General features: G+C 50.2%; 1 protein-coding gene across 1 annotated transcript; it reads left to right on the top strand.

Moving 5' to 3' along the window:
* Positions 1-3300: 3300 nt before the first annotated feature.
* chrna6 (cholinergic receptor, nicotinic, alpha 6) lies at positions 3301-11048 on the top strand (the record flags this gene model as incomplete). The annotated part of the gene is made up of 7 exons (XM_079998929.1): positions 3301-3444; positions 4306-4350; positions 7032-7141; positions 7750-7957; positions 8471-9085; positions 9855-10124; positions 10923-11048. Coding segments are annotated over 7 exons (1518 nt in total), but the record flags the coding sequence as incomplete, so codon positions are not given.
* Between the last annotated feature and the right edge of the window lie 217 nt (positions 11049-11265).

Here is an 11265-nt window from a genome sequence, read left to right as displayed (position 1 = left end):
CGCCCCGAGTCATTTGGGGAACGAGCCACATTGTAATAAGAGGGAGGGATGAATACAGAAAAGAAAGGTGGAAGGAAAGAGGGATGAGATCAACTGAAGGCCTTGTAAGTGAAATACGCGCACACGCGCCCACACTCCCCCAACTATCTCTCCATCCCTCCGTCCGCTCTTCCCACTCTAGTTCGCTCTCGCTCATTGCGCCTCCCTCTGCCTTTGTTGTGTTTCCACCGCACCCGACTCTCTCTCTGTCTCTCACACACCGCTGTTGCTGTCGTCGGGCGTCGCCGCCCCCGTTCATCATCCACTCTCTACCTCTATCTCTCCCCATCCCTCATTGTTTTTTTTCTCACCCGATATCTATGTATCTATGTATCTATGTATCTATGTATCTATGTATCTATCTATCTATCTCCCCTTAAAAACATTTGCATGCTCAGGAGAGAATGAGGGGTAAATGGATCTCCATCCATCACCATTCCTCGCACAGTGTTCCCTTCTTTCCCTTCTTGTGTATCTTATCCTCCTCTTCCCCATCAGTCTGCATCCGTCCATCCGTCAGTCCGTCCAACCATCCATCCGTCCATCCATCCAGCCATCCGTCCAGCCCACATTCCCATACTGAGCTGGTGACCTTGGGACCATTGACGTTGTTTCTTAAGGTTTCACTTCTCATCTTCTCTGCTCTCTGGTTCTCCCGTCTCCACCTCTTCTATTCTATTCCATTCTTCTCTCCTCTTTTCTTGCCACCGCTGCTTGAACCGGTAGACAACTAGTTAATTGAGAGAGAGAGAGAGAGAGAGAGAGAGAGAGAGAGAGAGAGAGAGAGAGGGAGGTTGCTTAAAAAGGATAAAGCCAGCCCAATGTGGAACCTGTGGTTAATTTTCTGACAAAATTGGTTCTTTTATGAAGCCTGATGTGAAATTTGTCTGACCACATCAAATCCGTTTTGTGTGTGTGTGTGTGTGTGTGTGTGTGTGTGTGTGTGTGTGTGTGTGTGTGTGTGTGTGTGTGTGTGTGTGTGTGTGTGTGTGTGTGTGTGTGTGTGTGTGTGTGTGTGTGTGTGTGTGTGTGTGTGCGTGTGCGATCCTGGTTTGATCAAAGAGCTAGTTTAGTCAGTGGACATATACAGAGCAGCGTCTCTAATTATAACTTCCAACCTTTCATTCTTTCCTTCTTTCTTTCTTTCTGTCTTCCGTTTTTTTCTTTCTTTCTTTCTTTTTTTCTCATTCCTCCCTTCTTTACTTCCCTCCTTCTTTCCTACCCTCCCTTCCTTCCTTCAATCATCAATTCAGTCATTTTATTTGAATTCTTCCGTTTCGTCTTTTAGTCCCTCCCTACATTCCACAACTGCTCCATCCTTTTTACTCGGAATTATATTGCATTGTAGTGTATCGCAATGTCTTCTATTCTATTCTATATTCTATTCCATTCAAATTATCCAACGAAAATGTGTTTATGTAAATTACCGGAGCACTGTTTGGTCCTTCCACAAAGAGCGGATCAGATTAAGGCATTTGGCACGAGAAGAGCGAGTGATTCATGTCGTCTCTCTGACGCCACGTAATGAGGCCAGCATTAGCACCTGCTCTCCGTTCAGCGGGGGGAGGCGATGGGAAGGCTGGCTCAGAGGTGCGGCTAATCTTCTGAGTGACATCTTGAGGAGGATTTTTTTTTCCTCGAGCGCCTCTCCCCTTCCCCTCCTCTCCGCTGCTCCTCCCTTTTCCTCTCGTATCCTCGCCTCCCCGCCTTTTCGGGCAGTTTTTATTTTTTTGTTTTTTTGTTTTTCTCTCAAATGTCGGGGATCTTGGGAAGCTTCGGCAGGCGATTTCATTCCGCTAAAATTTTGGCTGCCGTGATACCGAAGGGGCGAAAGGCGGGGTGAACAGGTATTTACCAGGGATTTAAAAAGGTATTGGGGAAGGGGATGGAAGCCTCCGCCCTCCGGCCGGCGGCGAAAAATGCGCCGACGTATCTGAGTTCTCCAAAGGTCTTCTTCGTTCGCCTTTCGTTCGACCCCCGCTAAGCGTCTTATCTCACTTCCATACTCCTTTCCCCCATCCTCCACCTCTACCCTTCCGCCCTCCAGATTCCTCCCGGCTTCACTGTCAAAACCCCCAATCTCCTTGAGGGCCCCGCCACGGGGACAGAGCGCACTATTGATAGAGGCTGACAGAGGTGGTGGTGGTGGTGGTGGTGGTGGTGGTGGTGGTGGCGGGTGGGCGTGTTATTTTCTTTTTCCTCCATCGGTCGTCTTTCACACCGAGCACCTGGCTTTGCGTGGGAGCGCCGTGACTCAGCCGTGAGACTCGCGGGCGAGGCAGCCCGTCGGCCAAACGTGCACGGCGGCCAAGCGCCTCCGCTTGGCCTGCGCTGCTCCCGAGGCATTGTCGGCGCATTCGGAGCATGGGATCATCAGAAACACCGCCATGCGCGAGCTCGGACCGGGTTGGGGCTGTTTCCCTCACTCAGAATTTAGACTCAATTACAGTAGTTACGATTATTTTTATTTTTTTAGTCCTAGAAGGAGATTTTATTTTAGGATGTTTTTAAACATCATTATAATAAACGAATATTGTAATTCACCTCGGGCTCAAGGGACAAGGCAGCATGCGGGGCGCATGCTGCCTTGCCCCCCCGTGAAGGGTTGACTGAACAAGACATTTTATTTTGATTCTTTTTGGATGACCTTTCATGTGTTTTTTTTTTTGTTTTTTTTTAAGCACGCAAAGCCAGGGAAGAGAAAAACAACAGATGAATTTTTTGATTTCCTACATCAGATGGGAACGTAGTTGCTTTGTGCTCGTAGTTACTTTTCCCTCCCCCCGCATTAAATAAAACCTTCTGTTGGGGTTGGCTTTCAAGTGGTTCAAGTAAAGAAAGGTCTTTGAGTTGTGAACCTCCCCTGGTGAACTTTGAAAACGGGTCGACCGCCGTGACGCAAATTACACCTGACAAAACCCAAGGGGCCCAGTTTAAAGCGTCTCTACCCTCCCACTATTCGCTTGGTTCAAAGTGAACTTTAAACTCTTCTGATCTGATTAAATTTAAAAAAAAAACAGCTGTCATCTAAAGACACTAATTCTCTTTTTCTGCAAACTAATTTTTTGGGGGGGGGATTTACGAGAAAACGTTGCAGCATATAAAGTCTACTCACGCATCAAGGACCTCGCTCGATGACTACGCCGCATCCAAGTGGACCAACTACTTGTTTGATTCTCATCCCTCCTTCTCTTTCTCGTCCGACTTTTCTCCCCTCCTCTCACCCCTCTCCATCACCTCCGCCCCGCTCCGTCCGTCTCTCCAGACTGTTCCTCGTCCAAGGCGGAGGACAGGCTGTTCAGGAAGCTGTTCAGAAGGTACAACCAGTTCATACGGCCGGTGGAGAACGTCTCCGATCCGGTGACCGTGGAGTTTGAGGTGTCCATCTCGCAGCTGGTCAAAGTGGTAGGGAGCAGACAGGCCCCCACACACACACACGCACACACACACGCACACACACACGCACGCACGCATGCACACATACACACATACACACACACACACACACACACACACACACACACAGAGACACGCATATTTTAGTTAAAAAACATCAAATTATGCTACTGTGATGGAGAAGGGTAATTAAACATGCAATATCAGGAAGTTTTTCTCATATCTTAAAAAATAGAAATAAATAAAATAAATAATAAATAAATAAATAGATAAAAAATTATGATGCAAATACTATTTGCTGACGCAGCACTTGGAGGAAAACAAACACCTCCGATTAAGGAATAATGTGCCTGCCAAAGCGTTTTGTTATTATTCCTGGTGGACTGACATTAGGCTTGCCAGCTCAGCAAGGTGAGATTCAACTGAAGGCGATTTCCTGGATGTGGCTGTTTCTGTTTCCTGTGTCCACATCTCACATTTCAGAAGAGACAAAGTGCTCTGAGTGCATGGTGTGAATGGAGGAGAGAGTAAAAGCAAGGAAGGACCAAACGTAAGAAGAAACAAACCAAGGAAGGAAGGAAGGAAGGATGGAGGGAGGGAGGGAGGAAGGGAGGGAGGGAGAAAGGAGCGAGGGAGGATGGAAGGATAGAAGTAATAAAGAGAAGTAAAGAGGAAGAAAGGAAGGAAGGAGAGAGGAATGGGGAAGGGAGGGATGAAGGAAGGAAGGAAGGAAGGAAGCAAGGAAGCAGGCAAGTAAGGAAGGAGAAAAGAGGAAACAACAGCAATGTATTTCCTCCTTGCTGTCGCTTGGGTGATGGAGCTGCTGTGGATGCCTCCGTCGCACTGACGCTATCTCCTCCATCTCCACAGGACGAGGTCAACCAGATCATGGAGACAAACCTATGGCTCCGACACGTACGTAGGACGCACACGCACACACACACACACACACACACACACACACACACACACACACACACACACACACACACACACACACATACACAGGGGAGGTCAGAGGAGATATAAAGGTTGAATAGAAGTGACTTAAATGATGTTAAAATCAATATGAGATGCCAGGGTGTGTGTGTGTGTGTGTGTGTGTGTGTGTACATGTGTGTGTGTGTACACGTGTGTGTACCTGTGTGTGTGTGTGTGTACGCGTGTAAGTGGAGGGGGGGATCAACATATGCCAAAAACCAGAGTCTTCCAGGCGAGATCTTCCATTGATCTCCACTTGTAGCTTATCTAAAACTCAATAAAGCGTGTGTGTGCATCGCTGGTATATCTGTGTGTGTGTGTGTGTGTGTGTGTGTGTGTGTGTGTGTGTGTGTGTGTGTGTGTGTGTGTGGCTGTGTGTGGCTGTGTGTGGCTGTGTGTGGCTGTGTGTGGCTGTGTGTGTGTGTGTGTGTGTGTGTGTGTGTGTGGCTGTCATACATCACTGAGACATCCCGAAAGAAAAAGCAAGAAGTGGGAGGCGGGAAGTGGGAGAAAGCAATGGTTTTTCCGGTCATTCCGGCATCGCGTCCAGTCATGCTTCCATCTGACCCCCTCCGGCCTGCTGTGCGCTGTCACTCGCATCCCCCTCTCCTTTGTTCATCTTTGGTTTTTTCGAGCAGTCTGCGTGCGACGTGACGCGGCCGATTCGAACGTTAAAGGGCGTAGAAAGGGCGTGGCCGCCTGATTTGATGCACCCCTGTTTCAGTACCAGAGGCGTTCCAAATGGGAAACTGCGCTGACGGAGGCTTTTAAATAATATTAATCACTGGCTTCGCAGCTATTATTATTTCTTAAAGCCCACCACCGTCACGAAGCGAAGCGCACCGATCCGAAAACGAAATCTCTTTTCGCCAAAACGATCCAGTCGCCTGGTGTTTCCATATTTCAGTCGCATGTGGTGTGGGGGTAAAGGGTTTTTATCTTGCAGCTTTTATGAAACAGAGGAAAGAAAAACATCCCTATCCCTCTTTTCCTCCTTTTCCTTTCTTTTCTTTCTTCCTTTCTTTACCCCCGTCTCGTTCCGCAGCCCTCGAGGAAAGTGGGTTGATAACGATTTTGTGCATACTTTCATCCTCGTCCTCTCTCTCTCTCTCTCTCTCGCTCTTACGCTCTCACCGCCGCCTCCCCTCCCCTCCAGTCGGAGAGCCTCACGGAAAAAAAAAGGGGGATTATTGAAGAGAAGGAATCATCCTTCCTTAACTGTGAAGGACAAATACTATCCTCTTTGCTCCCTTCATCGACGCTAATTTCCCTGTCAGATACATTCTCTTCATTCTTGGTTTTTTTTCCCCTTCCCTTGCTCTTCTCGAGGACCATTATCCCCCGTGTCACCCTCTGTCATTTTACTGTCTGAGCCTCCATGGCGAGGCCTCTGTGGCAACTGTTATTGCTCTTTTCGTTTTGTTTTTTTGCGGACACGAGAGAGGACGTTTCCCCCGGACACGTTTGAATTATTGGCGAAATTGCTTGGCAGGAAGGGAGAGCCGAGCTGCAGCCCGACGTGGCTTTCAAACGTGCGTTAAAGAGCCGCACCAGCGTCAAATTGAGTTGAAGCCCCGTTTAATTGTCGGTACACGCATTTCTTGACACTTAAGCTCCCATTTTATTTTTGATTTTTAATATTATCTCTCAATATCGTCTGTATTTTGTGTGAATTCCATTTGAAAAGGTGGAAGCACCACTGCTTTAAAATGGAATTAACAAGCTCAAATTACAGCGCAGTCGCCTAACTTTTACAAACAGATGTGGTTTGTTAAGCTGACCGCAAGATAATTCGAAATACAATTCCAGGGAATTTAAAAAATAAAAATAAGAATAGAAACAACATTAAAAAAAAAAAAATGTGACCTTTCATCAGGAGAACAGCCAGGAAACACCCGAACGAAACTCCATTTGGTCAGTTCCTTTAACAAGGCCTTTTAATTGAGAAAAAAAAAAAAAAAAAAAACACCAGCAAAATAAAACAACCCAATTGTATCAGCAGCGTTTCAGTTGAGGGGGCATCGCGTGTTAATGGAGCGTCTGAGGTTGGACGTGTATTTCCTGACCTGTAAACAACGCGCTGGTAATCAGGTCGTCACCAGCAAACCCAGTTGTACTCTTAACGCTCCGACGAACGGAAAAGACAGCGTGGCACGGGGCGGGTCATTAAGTAGCTCCTCGCTAAATTAGTGGCGATCAATTCACGTTGAATGTGAATGAACGGATGGATGAACGAAAGAATCCCATCTAAATCCGAAACCACACCCTGTCACCCCCTTTTTTTCCATGTCGACTTTGAAGAGTCGTCGGCGGCAGTGAGAAATAACGCGTCTCGCGGCGCCCTCCGGGTGGAGAGAAGAGCATCACGTGGCGGGGGGGTGGGGGTGATGTAGTGATCATGTAGAGCGTCCTTCATCCGGCGCGGTGGATTGAAAACCGCTTTGACGGTGAACATCTGTCAGGGAAGCTGGATTCCTCCGGTGCGGGGGACGGCCCCCATAGGGACACAGTACAGTATGGCTTATAGACATACCATCATCACAACCGTGCAAAGGGCTTCCTTCCCACTGCGCTCGAAGTATTTCCTGTCCCCCCCCCCCCCGTCTCTTCCCCAGATTTGGAATGACTACAAGCTGCGCTGGATGCCGGGGGACTTTGACGGGATCGAGTTCATTCGGGTTCCCTCGAACAAGATCTGGCGACCGGATATAGTCCTCTACAACAAGTAAGGCTGGGCAGTTCTTCATCGGGCCCAATCGGGGTGGCGATGATGAGGGGTCGCCATCGCCACCCCCGTTGCCTGCCCCGTTTCCACCTTCGTCGCCGGGTCTAGCTCGCACCTTCGTCAGTCAGAGGTACCTCCGTCACGCGTCTGTTGCCACGGACTGCTGCTGGGGTCGAAATATGCGAAGCCCAGCGACCGTTAGCCGAGCGGGAGGGGTATTTATACGGAGGGATTTGCCCTTTCATTTTCAATCCGTCTAACTGGGGGCTCATTTCCTCTTTCTAATAAGTAAGGATAGCGACTCCAGTGCTAGTCGGGGGCAATCGTGTGAGTTTTGTGAAAGGACAGCGGAATTGAAATTCGGTTTCATCTGCTGACGCTGGTCTTTCCCCGTTCCTCGGCGACGTCGCGTCCTGCCGCCTTTCGCTCTTCCGCTGTCCGTTCGCGTCTCGATTCAATATCCGCACCTTTTTTTTTTTTTTTAACATCTCCTCTTCTCCTCAAATCCTCCTCGTCCCCCCCCCCCCCCCCCTCCCCCCGGCCGTGATAACTCGCCGCGTGTGACCGTGCGCACGCGTCCGGGCGCGCTTGTCCCAACACGCGCACAGCGCTGTAGGTGACTTCCTGGTGGACGACAAGACCAAGGCCCTGCTCAAGTTTGACGGCACCATCACGTGGGTCCCTCCGGCCATCTTCAAGTCCTCCTGCCCCATGGACATCACCTATTTCCCCTTCGACTACCAGAACTGCTCCATGAAGTTTGGCTCATGGACGTATGACAAGGCCAAAATCGACCTGGTACTTATAGGGTCAAAGGTCTGTGTTTACAACCGGTATGACAACTGCCAGAAGCATTTTGCTCATTTCTGTTTTCCTTTTTTTAACGTGATGTTTACAGATGCAAACATTCCAATGCAGCGCAGTAAAGCATATGAATTATTGGAATTCTACCCTAGACATGAGTTGGGCGACATGGCCAGTCACCACAACCCCCCAACCCCAACATGATCAATTCCACTTACACAGCAGAGGTGACATATCGTTAATATTTCCCCAGGTTTACCTGGTAGTATTAAACTTTTTGAAAAATCAAAATCTTCAACAAAATGATGTCATACTTTTTTGCTAAAAATGACCAAAATGCCGTCTCGCTGTATATAAACATGGATTCCCCATTGAGTTGTATTGACCAAATACTTTCTACCATGTTCCCTCCCAAAACCGCCATCCAAACACAATGGAATTTCAAACATCCTTTTGGCGTAGGCTTAGATGTGACAGTCATATGCGGTGCTGCGATGTCAAAACCTTCTCACACCTCCCACCCAGGTGAACCTGAAAGACTTCTGGGAGAGCGGCGAGTGGGAGATCATCGACGCGCCGGGCTACAAGCACGACATCAAGTACAACTGCTGCGAGGAGATCTACCCGGACATCACCTACTCCTTCTACATCCGCCGCCTGCCCCTCTTCTACACCATCAACCTCATCATCCCCTGCCTCCTCATCTCCTTCCTCACCGTGCTGGTTTTCTATCTCCCGTCCGACTGTGGAGAGAAGGTCACGCTCTGTATCTCCGTCCTGCTCTCCCTCACTGTGTTCCTCCTCGTTATCACCGAGACCATCCCCTCCACCTCGCTGGTCATCCCGCTCATCGGCGAGTACCTGCTCTTCACCATGATCTTCGTCACGCTCAGCATCGTCATCACCGTCTTCGTGCTCAACGTCCACTACCGCACCCCCATGACGCACACCATGCCCGACTGGGTGCGCTCGGTGTTCCTCCAGGTGCTGCCGCGGATCATGCTGATGAGGAGGCCCATAGACCAGGAGGGCAAGGCGGGGGGCTCGGACAGCAGTGGGGAGGCAGGCGGAGCCGGAGGGGGAGGGGGAGGCGGAGGAGGAGGAAAGGGAGGGAAGAAGAGGAAGAACAGCCTGACGCAGGTAACCGGGACACGCGCCGGGGCACCGGGCGCGCGATTACGTCGGGTCACGTCCAGTCGAGTTTATTTACGGGGGCCTCGATCGCGGTCTCGGAGGGGCCACGCGGGCTCTGCGTTTCACGGAGAAATGTCGAGCGCTATTTGTTCGCATGGAAAAAGCCCCCCCCCCCCAGCCTCAAATTCCGTAATGGAAAGTAAAGTACCGATGGCGGCCCGAATGACAAGCACGTACAGGTCGGACCAGAACATCATTGATTCAAGTTCCCCGACAAAGAAAAGGGAGTTTCAGTCTCCTCCTGGAGCGGAGCCACAGCAGATCTCAGTCGCCAGTCGAGGACTGTCGTAGAACTGTGGACATAAGCCGAGCGGAAAAATGGTGAAATACCTAATGGTCGGTTCCCCGGCATTTGGATAAGGGGACCATTTCAGGATTCAGAAAATAAAAGACGATGCAACCGTCAAGGCGCTTTCGTTTGTTAATTGGTCGGGTTGTGCTAATTAGCGGAACCAGATGGTTGCCTCGAAATGCCGGGGAGGAACCTGGAACGGGAACACCTCTGCTAATGCGCAAAACATAGCCGGCGGGGCGGAATTCCCTTTCTGCAAAGAAGCGATCAGCGCAGCAATCCACTAATGCATGTTAATATGTGGGATCCACAGTAATGAAGGGAGGAGCGGGACTTATAATTTTGCAACCGGCGAATCAATCGAGGGGAGAGAGACAGAGAGTCTGGTTCGAAATTCAAAGGTGATTACATTTCCCCCAGCAGGTCGGAGGCGGCTCGCTCAACTGCTTGGAATTCGGGGACAACAAGCTCTCCTCCCTGGAGGGCTGCGCCGGGCAGAAGTGCCCGTGCCCCTGCCAGCACGGGAAGGAGGCCCCGGAGGGCGCCGACCCGGGCAAGGCGACTCGACGGCTGAGTCCTCAGAGGGTCAACGCGGTGGTGGCGTTCTCCGTCGTGTCGCCGGAAATCAAGAAGGCCATCGAGAGCGTCAAGTACATCGCCGAGAACATGCGGAGTCGTAACAAGGCCAAAGAGGTGAGTGATTACCACCCCGGCGCGTCTCAAAGTCGGTGAGTAATGGGAGAAAGATCGATCAATACAACACACAGCGTCGGGGCAATTACTCTAATCCGATATCTTCCGAAACACACGCACACATGGGAATTGAACTCGACTTTGCCCCCGCTAATAGGCGGAGGTGAGGTTAAGTAAGAGTTTATATTAGGGCGGCACTGACTATTTTATTTGGGAAAATACAGTGAATCCAATTTTTTCCAACAGGAAAAATAACGCACAGGGTACACAGGATTCATGCGCGGCGTATTTATGCAAAAGGGTTGAAGAGCGATCTGGGAGGAGGCTGTCCTTCGCCCGCCGCACGCTAAAAGTTTGGGATTGGGGTGGAGGGGTGGGGGTGGGGAGAACTCCCGCTTGCCTCTGTAAATACACCGAGAGGAAACCTCCCAGAGGAGAGAGGAGCCGCCTTTGATATGTAAAACCCCCGACTCAGTCTGCTTTGTCAGGGCGCCTGTCGCCGCCTCGCCGCTGCGCCGGGAATGTGATTATCATAATAATTTTCTCCCGTGTGAAATATATGTCGATTACGCTGAGGCCTTTCGAAAAATGTTTAACTCACCGCCCTCCCTTTTTTCCCCTCCTCTTTCTTTGGCATTTCTCTCCGCCGTCTTTATCGCCTCATCGTCGACTCAACCTCCGTCCTCCTTCCCCGCCCCTCCGCCTCCCCCCTGTGCTTGACCCTCCCCTCCGTGTCCCGCTCTGCCCTCTCCACCCCCTTCTTATCCATCGTGTCGCCCCTGCTCGCATCGCTCACAGGTGGAGGATGACTGGAAGTATGTTGCCATGGTGATTGATAGAATCTTCCTCTGGGTGTTTGTGACCGTGTGCGTCCTGGGAACCCTGGGCCTCTTCCTCCAGCCTCTGATCGGCTTCGTGTCATAATCGACGACGTGGGTCGGCCAATCACTAACCAACTGTCAGTACTCCATCCGGGCCGATCGACCAGGCGCCGGCTTAAAAAAATAAATAAATAAAATCCTCGTCCCCTAGCACTGCCTGTTGCGCGGATTTTTATTCCCACCATTTTAACGCAAAAGTTTTAATGGATCTTTCATTCGGTCCGGCTTATTAAATTTGAATGAGCTGCGTAAAAGCATGC

The sequence above is a fragment of the Zeus faber genome, assembly GCF_960531495.2.
Source record: "Zeus faber genome assembly, chromosome: 4".
NCBI lineage: Eukaryota > Metazoa > Chordata > Actinopteri > Zeiformes > Zeidae > Zeus > Zeus faber.
Note: the sequence above shows the minus strand (reverse complement) of the source record. Positions and strands in the feature narration are given on the sequence as shown.